At 26.5% G+C, this 16,787-nt stretch overlaps 2 protein-coding genes across 2 annotated transcripts in view; one reads left to right on the forward strand and one right to left on the reverse strand.

Annotated features, from left to right (window-relative positions):
• The window catches only part of LOC136988866 (uncharacterized), a 539,116-nt gene that overhangs the window by 207,707 nt on the left and 314,622 nt on the right, over nt 1–16,787 (reverse strand). The window lies entirely within an intron of this gene.
• LOC136988709 (uncharacterized) overlaps nt 1–16,787 on the forward strand; it is an 87,677-nt gene that overhangs the window by 59,886 nt on the left and 11,004 nt on the right. The window contains exons 2-3 of the mRNA XM_067286653.1: nt 3,072–3,205; nt 3,273–3,330. Of these exons, the coding sequence (XP_067142754.1) occupies nt 3,072–3,205; nt 3,273–3,330 (192 nt within the window). The remainder of the gene's footprint in view (nt 1–3,071; nt 3,206–3,272; nt 3,331–16,787) is intronic.

Below are 16,787 nucleotides of genomic sequence, written 5' to 3' on the forward strand. Positions count from 1 at the left end.
AAAAAAAATTAATAAAACGAATTTCCATTTATTTTCTATTTATTAATTTAATTTAAATTTTATTTAAAAGTAGCTTTTATTGTAATGGGGATTATCTAGAGTCTCTCAAACTTAACTAATGTACGAATTAAAATAAAATAAATTAATGTAAATAATCTATATAAAATAGTTTAAATTTAATTCGAATTTCTGGTTATTTTTCTTTTTGACAACTTCATATTATAATATTAAAAAATGGTTATCTTAAGTTTGACTAGAATCTCAGGAGTAAAGCAATTGGTCTAGATAAATGGGAATGCTATCCCATTGCTATCCTTCGAGACTTTACTTTCTTGTGTATATATATATAAGCCTATATATATATATATAACATTTTTTTTGATACGAAATTGTAAAAAGTAAGTCTTCTAACGTGGAATGTCGTGAACTTCAACGATAAAGAATTTTTCAATTTTAGAAAACATGAATGAGAAAAAAATGCTATTGGATACACAGAAAAGAAATTAATTGTTTAGTAGAAACAATATAAAAAGTTTGTATTTTAAACAAGAAAAAACTAAATTATTTATGTAACTTAAAAGATATTGTTTATAATGTATATATATATTATATGCATTATTCTCAATATATTATATGTTTTACATGTCATAAAAATGTCTTAGTAATTTATAAAATAATATATAATTTCAACTATAAAATATAGCATTTTAAAATAAATTCTTTTGATTTAAATTATATTTCTTATAAATTTTCTGTATTACATTCTGCGGAGGATAATTCTGTATATATTTTGTTTTAAAAGACATTTTTAAGGTTTTTTGGAAACCTAAAATTGCTACTTTCTATAATAATAAAGGATTAAATATAATGTGAATTTTAATGGTTTAATTTTAAATCTGTAAGTCTGTAAGTCTGTATGTCTGTAAAGACTAATTTTAAGTATCAATGCAATGTTAAAGATAAATTCTGCATTGTCTTTGAAATATTCTTTAAGAAATAATTAAACAGTTTAGACTCTTTTAAAGTTATAAAATCGTACAATTTACTTTTATTTTCATTTATAAATCATTTCATTAAACGAAATCGTTGAAGTGATCTTAGGAGCTGTTTAGTCGTTACAAATTGCCATTTATAATGTATCTAATTCATAATAGAAAGCTTTCAACAAAATTGAAAGTTTGCGAAACTAATTTCAATTAATTAAAGTAGAAAATACTAAATTAGAGGTAACTTATATTCAATTATATTTCAGTAAGTAATAACTGATATTGTTTTGTTATAGCTGACTTCTACTTCTTCGAAGCAGATGTTATCTAAATATAAATGAGCTGTTTTGTTTGTACTGTGACCTTTGATGCTCGAGCATCTTGCATTTTGTGTGTTATGATAACTTCACGCAACTTCTACGAAACAGCTGAACTTATTCACACGAATACAACTCTAAAGTAGTTTGAAATATTTTTAATAGAATACGATTTTTGGGGGGTCTTTAACATTGCCATTTCTAACTTTACTCCGGCTCTCTCTAAAGAATAAGTTAAACTCAATATTTGTACACTCGAAAGATATTACAGATAGGCTAGTTCAATCCAATATGATCAAAATTCCATTACTTAATGTTTCCAATTAACAATACATGTTTAATAAGTATATATAGACCAAATTTGTGACCATTAATTGAGAATTACAATGCATAAGCTAACTTAATACATCAATTAACTGTAGCAGATTAAAGGCAAAATAAAGTAGATGTGAATAGTTTCCAATAATCTTATATTAGTTTATCGATTATCAATAGCTGGATATCCACTTTTAGTTACAAAAATACAAAGTTTCTGCAGATACCACTGTTCTTGAGGCGTTAATTAGAATAATTTCAATTTAATGTTAAGCACTCGTTAAAGAATTTTGATGAATTGCTTCTTTTCATAGTGGAAGCACGCACCAAATTTTTCAATTAAATCTTAATTTAAAGCATATTAAATGACGTTAAAATCAGCTATATTTAATTTGGACCTAATAGTAATAATAATAATAAACGTATAATTTTTGTATCTTAGACTATCTAAGCGGAAAGAGGCCTCATAATTCTCTTAAATTTTATAATAAAAAAATATAATAAAAATATATAAAATAAAGTCAGAAAAAGTCTTAACTAAATAGAGCAAAAATTATTATTTTTATTTTTAAAATAACAACAACAGTGATTTGTATCAAGTAAACAAAATCGTTTTAAGGGCGATAATAACTTGAAAAAATAGCCTATATATATTGATTAATAAGACAGTGATAAGAAACAAGAATTTTTTATAAATTTTTTATTTAGAAACTGAATAAAATAAATTTTTAATTAACTAGTTAAGCATTATAATGTAATCATATATTTTTTTATCCGTTATAAGTTTGGTGATGTATCGATCTCTATCTTCCATCGGTCAAATAACTGTCGCTATGGAATGAACAATTAGAATGGAATGATGAATGGTGATGTGATAATGACGAAATCACTACCATTGGTAAAATCTGTGATGACAACATTCCATGTTCTCACATACTTTCCGTCATAAACAAAGGTCCCGATCAATTTCTTCCTACCAACGATCTTCTTCATATTTTTCTAATATTAATTATTGATATAAAATATATATATATATATATTTAAGCCTAAAATAAAACAGTTTAATTAAGAATATATATCATTTTAATATTAAAATAATTATAACATTACTATTAATTACTTTTAAACATTTCATATTCAGAACTCTTCATAAGCAGCAATTAGCTCTATTTAATCATTAAATGACTAATTATAAAATTTATTATTAATTCTATACTAATTATTTATTGTAGAACCCGTATCTAATTTTAATTATAATATTTTAGTTAGAAAGTTTTGCAAAAAAACAAAAAAAAATTAATAATTTGTATTTTACTGGAGCTAAGAAGGGAGTCCAACGCAATTTTTCGTACTGTATATCGATATTCGTTTTATAATGAAAATATTGAGCGGAAGTAATACTAGGAGATTTTCATTAAGCAGGATATTGATCACAATTTACAACTTTTTCCAGTCACAAGAACATGGTGCCTCAAATGCTATCGGTGCGGAACCTACACTCGCAGCCAAACAGGTTCATTAATTCCGTGCAACCATTATAATGAGTCCAATTTAAAAGAATGTGATAGCCCAGATGAAGTTTGTTTGGTGAGTTTCTTTCTATTTATAATTTCTTTCTTATTAAAATCATCTATATTTCTTATATCTTCTATAGAAATACGTCAACAAAGGAATAGTCGTTAGACAATGCCTTTATAATTGTAAATCTGAAGGTATGTTTTCTTTCTTCTCCTATCAATTAATATTACAAATTTATAAAAATATTTCAACTAATTATTTATCGAATATGATTTTATTCATAAATTGATTTGTATAGAATTAAATATCTTTATAAAAGAAATAATACAATTCGAGATTATAATTATAATATTGTTAATAACATTCAATTCTAATTAATCTTATATAAATTTATTTTATTCCTAATTCCTATACTTTCCGTGCTGTGGGCGTTAAGAGGGTCTTTTTCTCATATCCACTGTGGGCTTGGCCAGGCCCGCAATTGGAGCGACAGGTTGGTGAAGGATGGTGCCCGACATGTTTGGGACGACATCCCTAAAATTCCTTAGGATCCGGATAGGCTGACACCTTTAGGTGTCAGCCTACCCGGGTCTTCCAGGGATAGGCTGACACCTTAACCGAGGTTATCGAGAGGCACCGTAATGGTTCTGATCCTGTAAATTACTGTTATTTTTATTAACAGAAAACAGCATTTTTAAGACTGCTTTTTATTAATAAATAAACATCTTAAGTACTGTATTTAATTTGTTCAAAAAAAAAAAAAAAAAAACATTTTCAAAAAAGACTCGCTATACCTCGCGCCTCGTATAAGCTTTCGGTGGCCCTGGTCTTAATCGCTTCAGCCATCCACCCGGCCAAATATATTATAGCCTATTTGATATACGTAGAGAGTTAGAACATTTCTTAAGTGAAGTTTTATAATTTATATTTTATATTCTTTTGGAAATAAATTGCGAGACTGTAACTTTATTCGTTTAATTTTAAGTAAATTTGTTTCCATTGCTGACAGCGACGCCCGTAGACTACAGAAAAAGAGAGTACAAGCCATAAAAAGGGGCATTGTGCATAATGCAAGAAGCTTCAAACTATCATTTAACATCGAATCTGCGCTCCTACATAGTAGCACTACGTTGGTTGCAACTGATTGCGGCTAACTTGGCCTTGAAAACATTGAATGTTTCTTGTTTTCAATCCAAGTTTTGGTCAATATACGACGAAGTTGCATGGGACAATTGACAAATATCGTTCATTAGTTTCTTTTATATTTTAAGAATAGGCTAGAAATCATGAATTTTCTGTTGTTTGTTAACAATGGATTTGGGATCCCTGATTAGGAAAAGGGCAACCCATAGAAAAAGGGGAACACGTGCCCCAAAGGACCTAATATACGGGCCCTCTGATTGCCAATTACTTTCTATAGCAAATTCTTTCGAATATTTTTAGTTATCTTTTCTAATTAATTTTATTTAAGTTATAACATATTTGTATTTCTTGAAATATTCCATAAGTTAAGTGGCTAATGTTCGTTTTCAAAATCAAACCTTGATAATTCTATTTTCTCATTATCATTATATGCTCTAATTATTGATTGTTATATTCTTACTATACGAAAATGTTTTATAATTTGTATTTATTTATTAAAATATGTATAAATTATAAAGAAATTTAATGAATAATTGTTGACGATCTAACAACAGATAGAGAGACAGAGAACCATCAATGAATGAGACAGAGAATTCAATGAACTAAATATCGTTAATTATTTTATTTATTTCAAATTTTACAAGCAAAATTGAATTTAAATTAGTGACAATTTATATTTAATTGTCTAATTAAAGATTTTTATTAATGTAGTAATATAAGGAGCAGACATGGAAACATAATATTTTTATTAATTTATCAACCTATCATTTTAACATTGTTTCCTAAGATGAACTGTCACTTTCTGGATAGATTTTAGACAAAACAAGTTATTATTTTGTTTTTTTTAATTAAAAAAATACAAAGATCAAGTATTTTAAATTCTTCTATAATCAATAAATACAACACGAATTAATTATACTATAATTAAAATGTCTGTTCTATTATTTACTAACTATAATGAGAACTGTAAACTACAATGGATAAATCGATGAGAACTGTAAAAATCCAGTTTTTGCTGATATAAATTCAAAATCTGTGTATTGATTGTTGTTCAGCCGAAAAATGGATTAAATAAGTGTCGAAATGAAGATTTATTCGGTCAGCCCTCTCGTAAGAAATCATTCAATATATTGAAATCCAGTCACATCTCAAAAGTAATTGTAATTTAAAAATATTTTGTAAATTTTATAGATTGCGAGAGACAATTATAAGTCATAGAACAATTTTTTGAATCTAAATTGTATATGTTTTTTCTTTGCAATATTAATGATACTGACATTTGAAACTATATTAAGATATTGAAAATTGATTTTAAAACTTATAATAAGGAAATTATTTTAAATTTATTAAAGAATATCGTTTTAAAATGAAGTTACATAATTGTTAGCAGATAATTTTAGTATTATGTTTGAAAGAGAACACAAAATATAGACTAGTAAATATTTATATAGCTTAAGGAAATATAATAACTTTATAATATAGAAATCAATAGAAAACTCTAAATTGTAAACATTTCTATTACTTTTACACATATCCATTGTACATTTAGAGAAAATTTATGTAGAAAATTAATGAATAATTTTTATAAACTTATGTAATATGTAATGTAAATAAATGTCATAACATTTATTTAAATAGTGTAAACATATCATTTAAATAAATTAGAAATATTACCCAAGAAATATTCCTTCAAATGAATAAAGTTACTAAAGTTAATAATGAACTTCAAATTCCCAGAAAATATTTCAGAAACCAGAAAAAGAAACGTCACTTTGTCTAGAAATTTCGAATTAAATGGATTCCGGACGGATAAGAAAGCTGAAAATATTTCTACTTTTTCGTTTCGTTATATATCCAATTTATATACTAAACCAATTAGAGAGTGATATTTTGGTAACGTCATTTTTCTAGTTTCTGGCAACACTATACGAGAGCTTAAAGTTTTCAAACAAAATGGCGGAAGAGGAGAATAAAAGAATTCGTTCCCGTCTTTGATAATCGACAAATATCAAATTATTATTTGTTATTGACAGCGAGAAATTCTGTGTTCAATTTCTGTTGTTGCGAAAACAAAGCATTACAGTTGCATTTATACAACATATTTAAACGTGTGTCTGAAATATATGCTAAATCAATTTAATTTGCAAACCTTAATGATGTTATTAAATTATTTATATTTATTTTATTTAAACTTTCATTCTTATAGATAAATTAAATCCGATTTTTTAGATCTTGTCCTCAACTATACAATTTTATTTTCTGCTATTTATTTATAGAATCGTTTGTAATACGCTCAGACAACTTCGACTTTTTTATAATTTTAACAATCTAATATATTTAGAAAATTCTATTCTGTGTTTTAATTAACTAGTTTTAAATTCATACGTTATTTAATTTAATTAAAATTTGTTTAACTATTAATAATTATAATTAAATTAGAATTAAGTAAACACTAGAAATTAACAATCCTAGCTTATTCAAAATATTATATACTTGCAACCTATATTTTTTTGAAGTGAACTGATTTTTAGTAAGAATTTTGCTCTATTTCTTAAAATTTTGTGGATTTTATGAAATACAATTTCAGATGTATCTATTTTCATACGTTTATAATTAAATAATGCTTAATTTAATTGAATTTATAAGGAATTATAATGAAATTATCAATGTAATTTTAGTTAGAAAGTGACAGAAACGAAACTCAGTTTTCAAAGATTAAATATTAAACAGTTGAAGAAATATAAATATTTAATTCTAAACCATTCTAAGATGAAAACTGTAATGAAAAACGAAAAGTTAAAAAATATTAATTTTAAGTGAATATATAAAATCAATAATAAGTTGATTATTTAGCCACAATAATCATTATCCACTAAAACCTATGAAATCATCTGCAGAGGTCTACTATAAAGAAAACTCAAATTCTACCCTCTTCTAAAGTTTCTAGATGATTGCACGATAATAAATCCTTATAAAATCATACAGATTCAGTTTCGAATTGGCTCCGTATGCAAGAATACAAATAATAATTTATCATAAATAATTTTAGCTGCGGTCATTCGAGTCAGACCACCCATTGAGATTTCATAAAGTGAAAATATAGAAAAACTTAATTCGGTTCGACACTCCTTATTTAATAGAAGCCATCACCTGAATGAACAATTCTTTACCTAAATGGCAAGTTTCGTTAATGATAAGTGTATAGGATGCTTTACACAACAGGTTTAAGCGCAGAGAACAAACACGAATGCTTGAAACCAATTTGAAAAAGAGCTTTACTTGTAGGCTGTCCTTAAATGCCCATGGGCTTAAAAAGTGCTTCAAGTGTTCCTATTTTAAATTAATCAAGCATAATGATAAATAGTATAGACAAGCAATGATTTAGATTTTCTAGGGGCATTTGCATTGTCAGAATAATGTACACTTTTGCGTCAATATGACGTCATTTTCCTTTTTTGCAATGAGAAAGTGACATAATGACGTCAAATTGACGTAAAAGTTTACACTATTCTAACAAAACGAATGCATCTTAAGAATTATCCTGAATAAATATTTCATTAAAAAATATTTAATATTAGAGTTTATTAGATCTATATATCATTATTATTTTATAAATTAGAATTTAAGTCCAAATTGAGAAATTTCAGGCACTTATGATAATTACACAAAATTGAAAATTTACATTATAACTTACTTCAAAATGGCAATAATGTAGAATTTAAGCGATTTGCATAATTAAATGTCATAAGGCAAATGTTTTAATCAAAGGTCTCGAGTTACATTTTGTTAAATTTTTAAACGATAATACAGAAATATAAAAACAAAACTGTATTTATCATTTTACTGGATGACATCTCTAAAGTTAAATACTATTTAAATTAAGTAAAAAAGTTATTTAAAAATTACTTAAGTATTTTTGATTAATATTTAAATATCCGAAATATTCCTGATTTTAGGCAACCTTTTTCTGTTCTTTCACTCTTCACCAATTGAAAGAAAAAGCATAAATCCTTTATTAAATTTTCTAAAATAAAAATAGAAAATTTAAGTACTTTACAAATTTAGGGAATTATATCACTTGTTTTTAGGGATAGCATGATTACAATTTTTAAAGATTTTAATTATTTACTAGCAAGTTTAAACTAATACAGTAATTTGAAATACATATACTGTGTTTACAAGCAGTTACTATAGATTATATTTAATAAATTAGTAATGAGATGATATTATCAATTAAAAACATTCTTTACGTCTAGAATTCCGAATGTCGAAAGTCGCTAAAGAGTTTCAACATTAATTCGGAGAGATTTTGTATTTCTAAAGTACTTCTGAATCCATGGGTGAGTCTAGGTGACAGCTAAGTAAGCAAGCCAATACTTGGCTTGCTTACTTAGCTGTCACCTAGACTCACCCCATATCTTTCTTAAAAAAATTTATTGGTTAAAGAATACAAAATTTAAAACTAAAATGTTATAGAATAGAATCATTTTAAGATATTTTTATGCCAAAATACAGTCGTTCATATTCTGCAAGTGGTTAGCAAATGCTAAATATTTAAATATACGCCTTTTAAAAATTATAAATTAGATAAATAATTTTAATTTGCATCCTCTAAATGATATTTCAGTTCCTCAAATGTAAAATTATATGTTTTTTAAACATTTTCCATTAAAATTAAAGCATGAAATTCTGAATTAATTCAATTATTTTAAGAAAATATCTTTTTATTGTGTTACTAGAATTTAAAGTTTAATGCTTAAATAATACAAATTAAACTTTAAAACTATTTAGTAAATATGAAAATGCTTAGTAAAATTTCCATTTATTGTTTTTTTTTGTGTTAAAACTAGAAAAATCTCAGGATTTAAATTGAATTCGTCAATATTTGTGTTGTATAACTCTTATGCAATAGGGAAATTGTTTTTGGTTCTCTTCATCAAAAATACATAGCGTGATAGAAGACACAAAGTTCGAGGAATATTCTTCGTGCAGATCCAATATTTTAAAATCATTCTACAGTTATCTTTCTTTGACTTTTAAGATTTTGAAACTCAATAATCTTCTGGCAGTTTGCCATTGTTTAAATGGGATAAGACTTGAATTTTCATCTTAGATTGCTGCATATGGTAAAAGCAATTTTTCTGGCACAGTTTATTGTTTGTTTCTTACAGAAAATATTTGAAGATGAAAAGAATAATTGGTTTATTACTATCTAAAACTTCTCAGAAAGTTGCACCTGATGCTAAATTTTTCAAAAGAAATGTCAATATTCTAAAATAAAGTGATTATTCGTACCTTGGAGTAGATACATCTTAAATTCGCTCGTTCAAAGATATTTTGCTTTGTTTATTTTAACTTTTATCGAAACTTTAAAGAAAGTCCTTTTTTCAGATAATTTACGTGTCTTAAAGGTATAAATGCTGGCATTTTACGTAAATAGTTTGCTTCGTTCTAATATATAAAATGCACATGATCAGCAGGACAAGGTCTGAAATATATTTCATCACTTACCTTCCTTTATTTTTTAAATAATATATTTTTACGTATTTACCATTCTTTAAATAAATTGGATTATTGTAAGAAGGTAACCAGCACATGCACGATTTACTAAAGGAGTGCCATCCGGAAAGAATTCTATGGGAAAACTGACCACCACCACCGAAATAACAAGGCCATTTTACTGACTTGTGATGTCGCCAATAAAAGATGGACTTTAGTACAAACATTTTAAAACTTATTCCTGGAGATTCTATTTTATTAGAGGCAGAAGATAAATATGACGAGCAATTGGGAAAATAGCACCTTTAGTTTAACCTTGCAACTTCAATGATGCTCTTACTATTTTTTCTGTTTTCTCATCAGAAAATCTAAGTACATCTAATGGTGAAAAGTGAAGATCACATACCTGTAAGCCATTAAAAAAATAGAATGAGTAAGAACACATCCAAAAACAAATATTCATCACAATAATAACAACATTTATAAATAATGAGAAAATAATTATATTTATAAACATTCATTTGTAGTATAATTTATTACACCATTTTTATTCCAATTTTACAATTTATTTTTTAAATAAAAAAATTGAACTTTATTTTGGAATTATGAATTGATAGATTGTGTAATTATAAAAATAAATTTAATTACAAAAATTATTGAAAAATTATAGTAAGACTGTCCAAATTTCCTTTAGCATATAAATCTCTATTATTTACATTTTACTACTAGAATTTCATATGAGGAAAATCAATTCCTCCATTATGAAAATCTAGTAGTGAAACGTAATTATTAACTACCAGTAACTGTGAGAAATGTTTTGATACAATTTGAATAGTAAATTCTCTAAAACTTATCTGTAATTGTAAGTTAAAGCTTATGGCTCATATTCAAAATTTACCTATAATTCGTTGAAAGGATTGGTTTTGAGTAATAGCATTCATTCAAAATATCTAAAAGTTCTGAAATTCGGCTCGTTATATATTTTATTCTGTGTGGCCTTATTATTTTTTACAAATTTGATTAAAGTGAAACAATCATATACCAATAAATATAAATATAAAATAAGTATTGATACTTACTCTAGATTACAGTAGGCTTAAAATTGTTCTTAGGGATCGATCGTAACCATTTGTTTTCTTTGGACTGTTCCTTCGAAAATTAGAATACTTTCTCATGCGTAATTTGATTTACAACAAAGAATACAACACGTCGATCACATTTCGAATAAAATTTGACAAAAATCCTTAACAAAGACCCACACTAGAAATAGGACTAATGGTTAGCGACCCACGTGTCCAACTTTCAACAATCTTCTGAGGACGTCGGAGGATCATGCACGAAGAGTGAAAAGGCCTTATATCTAGGTGGTGATGGTTAGTAGTGTTATCCACTAAGCTACTGGTGACCCCATTCTTTAAGTATGTTGCGTATAACCCATTTAATGTTAATAAATTGAAAATTTTTTAAAAGTTTTATTCCCTTACTTAATTAAAACACTTAATTTTTCATTCAATTTGTAATATTTCTTCAGATCCTCATTTCTTACAAAAAAAAAAATAGATTAATACAGTCAAAACTTCAATAACGGCCATCTCTAAGCAGCGGCCATTTTTTTCAAGAACCCTTTTCCACAAAAATGAATATAAAATAATCTTTGAACATCGGCCGTTTTCGAAGGTTTGACAGTAATATAAGTTTTATATAAAATTTTATCCAAAATTCTTTAATGCTAATTTAACTTTAAGAGATTCTAATTACATAAGATTAAGTCGATGCTAATTACATAATTTTTCTAAATTTTTGAAAAATATTCTCAAGACGTTAATATTAAGCAAATAAATATAATTAAAGCAGCTTTGCTTAACCTAGTATAAATTATTGAAATTTTTAATTTATATGTAACAAAATTGAGTAAAGTTTTTATAATTTATGCTTCATCTAATGTGGGGAGAGCTTTTTAAGAAATTTTTATATTTTCTATTTAGTTACGTTAATAATTTTTTAAATGTTTAATCGTTATTTTGTTGGTAAAAATGTCTACATTTTACGTTAAAGAATGAGGAATTCTTGATGCGTATTCATTAAGAGATTTTTAAAGTTCATGTTTTGTGTTTTAAGTTAAAATGTTGGTTGCTAATTTTTAATAATTTAAAAGTTGTGCTTTATTACGTGGAATTTTAATTTTAATTTAATATTTTTGAATATATTTATCCTTCAGTTCTCAGTAACATGTCAAATGCTCTTAAATGACTAAACATTTAGCGTGTTTTTAATGGATGTAGATTGGTATCTTACTGGAGATCAGAATGAATTCCTTTCTTTCTAGTTATTGAATTCTTACTTTGGCTGAGCATGTGGTAGGTTGTCCTTTGGATTCTTATATATTGATAATTTCAACAATTCAATTAGTAAATAATTGTATTTAATTAATAAAAACGAATATTACAAACAAAAGTAACAAATGCATGATTCATTGTCAAATTAATGATTAGTTTTAATATAATAATTGAATATGGTAAAAGTATAGTCGAACCTCCGATTACGACCATCTCCTAACAACGGCCATTTTTATGTACTCGTCAGTATCATTGTTCAGAGATTTCGCTGTGTATGATTGATTTAAATCAAGTTGTAATATTCTTTCAGTTATATTTCATAAAAAAATATCATTTCAGTCATTAATAGTTTATGAATATGAAAGATAAAGTTAATTAAAAAATGGTATATTCTTCAATCATTTGCCAAAAAAAACTTTTTAATTAAATTGCAAAAATAAATCCTAATTCATAAGACCATTTCAATTCTCATTGAAATTGTCAATTCTAGAACCCAAGTACCTCGTATAATTTAGTCGATAATAATTTATTTTAATAAATTTAGTGAATAAAAGTTTTATAAATTTAACATCTAACATAAATCTCTTTGGCTTTGATGTTGAAACAAGAAGCAACTTTACTGACGGAAGATTTATTCTATTTAGTAGATAAATCTGTTAGAACCAACAGAAGTGTCGAAGCAGCCGCCATTAAAACCGGTGGTAAAAGACAGATTAATTGAGTCTTTCAAAGTTCAACTCAATTTAAACATCGTGTTATGTCTCTTTCGAAATTAACTTGAATTTCCGCCATTTTTTTTCCATCTTTCTAGATCGGTTGTCAATTTTCGCTTCTATTTTTAGACTGATTGTCTGTCTTAGATTGATCATCCATTACATTACTGTACTCGTTTATCTTATATTTAAGATCTCGGATTACTTTACTATCCTTTCTTAAATCTGTTTTAAGTAGTTTCGAAACTAATCCTTATTTAATACGAGAACAATTCATTTTTCACATACGCAAATTTCACTCGGATAATTTCAATCGTATTTTAGTTCGTGGGTATTACGTTGCTTACATCCAGTCATTAAAATATTATTGCTGAATTTACTACTCATATTTTTAATACTTTCATATTTATTTATTCTCTCAATTTAAAGAAATTCAAATTTGTTGATTAACAAGATGGAATAAGGGAATGCCACACCTGGGAGGGCTTTCTATGGGGAAACAGGTCCCTATTTAGTTATTAGACTAGTGGCGCGTTATCCTATGGACAAGAAGAACAGTTTCCACCAACAGGAGCCCCCACCAAGCCAATTATTTATAAGAAAATATTCCCCCCAAAAAAATGTTTGAAGTCCATGAGGCCTCTAATTCAAATTTGCCTGAGCCCCATGAAGCTATAACGCGCCACTGTATTAGACACGTGAAGAAACTCGAAAATTTGACGTGATCAATTCGTTGGTCAGGCGCGACATCTCGACTATTATTCAGTGGTTTTATCCACTAGTCCACTAGTGGGCGATTAACAAGAAGTACTGGTTCATATTTCTAGCAACAAATCAATTTATATCTACTATCAACAATTAAGTAACTCAAGATCATCTTCGACAATTTGTAATCTGATGATGAGATTAGGTTAGGTTTAGGTTACATCATCAGATTACAAATTCTTAATTCAATTAATCTGAATTTAAACAAAACCTTATAACAGATTAATAACCCTTAAGACTTTTAAATTAAATTAAATTAAACCTTATAACTTACAACAAATTAAGTTCGCCTGTTGCGAACACGCGAACTTAATTTGTTATAAAAATATGTTACAATAAACTATTATGTACAAAACATGAAAAATATAACAATATATATTGTATTTATACGAGCAGGTTGATAAATCTTGTAATATAAACGATCAATTTGTATCGAATATCTTCCAGGTATTTGATAGGAACGTGCATCTCTTGTGTTTAGATACACGTTTCTCTGTTCTTACGGATTAGACGGATGTAAATCCTTTACTTTTAATCTTTCTAGCTTCATTTCATAATTCTTTTACTTGCAGGCTGTAGAAAAGTTGTTTATTTATATCACACTGCTATTCCTTAAGTTTAATTTCTGGCGTATGTTTACAAGTTTTGAAATATAAAACATGTCCGTAACCCGGTTCACCAAACAGTATCTTCAAGAAATAATTATTTTAAATTCTACAAGTTTCTTTACATGTTTAAAATATTAAAAACAGAGAAATCTTTTTAAAATGCAAAAGAAATTTGATGTTATTTTCATTCCACGTATTGTACTTAAATAATGAATTACAATATCATTGTGGTGAAGTATAAAAGTTTTGTATTTTGCAAGCTAATGCAGTATTTATTTAATAGAAGATACATTATATTTAATTCAGATTTAATGTAAATTAGCTAGTAAGTTCACGTTCTGAGACATAAAGTGATAAATATTTTAAATAATTGTATTGAGAACACGATTTAATAAATGAAAAGTGTCAGAAAAAATGTATCTTTGTACACACGACGTGAACGTGAGTCTGTTGCTAACGTTGTATTTTTTAATCAGCATTTCTTTATCGTTAATTTTACTGTTTATAAAGTAATTAATTCTCTTTCTGCAGTATTATAAATACAACAATATTAATATATAGTAAAAATAAAATTTTCATGAAGTATTAATAATATATTTTATTATGAATATGTAATTCTGGAAATAATTTTCCAACTTCTAACTTAAAAAATCGTTCTATTAATATTTAATGTAATTAAACACTATATAAATTTTGAAGTTTTAGAGATTTTCTAAACAATTTATTTTATCGAGATAAGATTTTTGTTTCTTCTTATCCACTAGACCATTGGTGGACAAGATTTATATGTCCTAATCCTAAAATTCTACAATTGATTTCAGGCATATCTAAAAGATATTCATATATTTTCTGGGTTCCCCCTTAGTTCTTTAATTGTTAGATTATTTTGTCACTTTTTCACTTCATCCAATAGATGTTTAATGTAGGATTAATAGAACTAGAGTTAAATCAAATTTATAATTATAAAAAGAAAGAAAAGTAACACATTAATATTGTGAGGTTTTCTAAGATCAAACACGGTTTGGATGCGTATTTTTATTTTAATATTTAACAGTTTTTATTGAAATTACGTATGAAATTAAACGATCGATGGTAAAATATCTAGAAAATTGTGTAGATTTATCGTCAGGGTCAGAGAGAATGAAATGACGAGGCAATCAAAAAATGTGAGCAGCCATTATTTTCCTAAAGGTATAAAAATAACTTAGTGAACAATTTATGATTATTTTTATATATTTATGAAAGGAAATGTAATTTATATCATTTTAAATTATGTTTTTTTATATAAAAACTAAATTTACTTACTTTCTATGTCCAAATGGATTGGATATGTGAAATAAGATAATGCAACACATGAGCAATCTACAAAGGATACTCTTTCCCATGGAAGATCGCCTTATCAATGGAGGATTTTCTATAGAAAACTGGTCCTTATTAAGTGTCAGATACGTGAAGAAAATCCGTCAAACTTCATGTGGCCAGTTCGTCGATCTGCGACGAGAACAGCGACCAGTGTTTAGTGATTTTTATACACTCGACCAATGGTAGACTTCAGGGCCAGCAACCACCCTGGAATTTTTATCGGTGGACGTCGTGCCCCATATCTCACTACTCAGCCAACCCCTATTGCCTTGGCTGATCCCATAATGGATTGGAAAAGCTCTTTTTGTGCTCACAGAGCAGAAAAAGTTTTAAAACTATTCTAGGACAAAAGGACTACACTCTCAAAACAATTAACTTGAAACTAATTGAAAAATTGAATTTAAATTATTTCTTAAAAGAATGAAAAAGACAAAAGTAGATCAGTTCATAGAAAGAAAAAAAACACCTGAAAAAGTTTCTATAGTTGAAGAAAGACGAGCAATTTGTTAATAAAAATTTTCTGGAAACGTATGAATTGTTCACAAATAACCTACACATCTATAGATGTTTTCTATAACAAAGTTTTCAGATAATTGAGGGATAACAAAAATAATTTTCAGCCATCGAATCATCAGCTAATAATAAAAGGGAAATAAGAATACTTGAAAACTTTTAATTAAATGTACGTAAAGAATGTGTGAGAATGTGTTACAGATGGATATCAGACAAAGTAAGTAGAAAGAATTAGTTTTTCGAGATCAGAAAGTGCAAAGCAATTTTGAAATTGTCACTTGAAATTAGAATAAAAATGAAATTTTCACAATTTTCAAATAAGATAACTCATTCTTTAAAGGATATAGACGATAACTTAAAATCTATTTATTTTTTATTCTTTTCATTATTTCATTATTAGAATGAAAATTGTTAAAAGTAGTACGCTCTTTGCGAAGTAATATATGGCCATTCATAAATTCAACGATAATTTCACGAATAAATCAGAATAGTGAATAATTCAATCATTTAGTGAATAATTTTATTAATAAGATGCTAAATAGAAAATCAATTTTATACATTCAATATTCTTTGTTAATAAAAAGATTTTAATTCTTACCACACTATTAAGAGCATTTAGCTATACGAATTATATATAAAAATACTTTTTGAAATTTGTTGAGTTATTTAAAACATTATTTGGAAAAAACAAAGAAGAATATGATGACCATTA

Source organism: Centruroides vittatus, unplaced genomic scaffold, assembly GCF_030686945.1.
Source record: "Centruroides vittatus isolate TY-2023 unplaced genomic scaffold, ASM3068694v2 scaffold_386, whole genome shotgun sequence".
NCBI lineage: Eukaryota > Metazoa > Arthropoda > Arachnida > Scorpiones > Buthidae > Centruroides > Centruroides vittatus.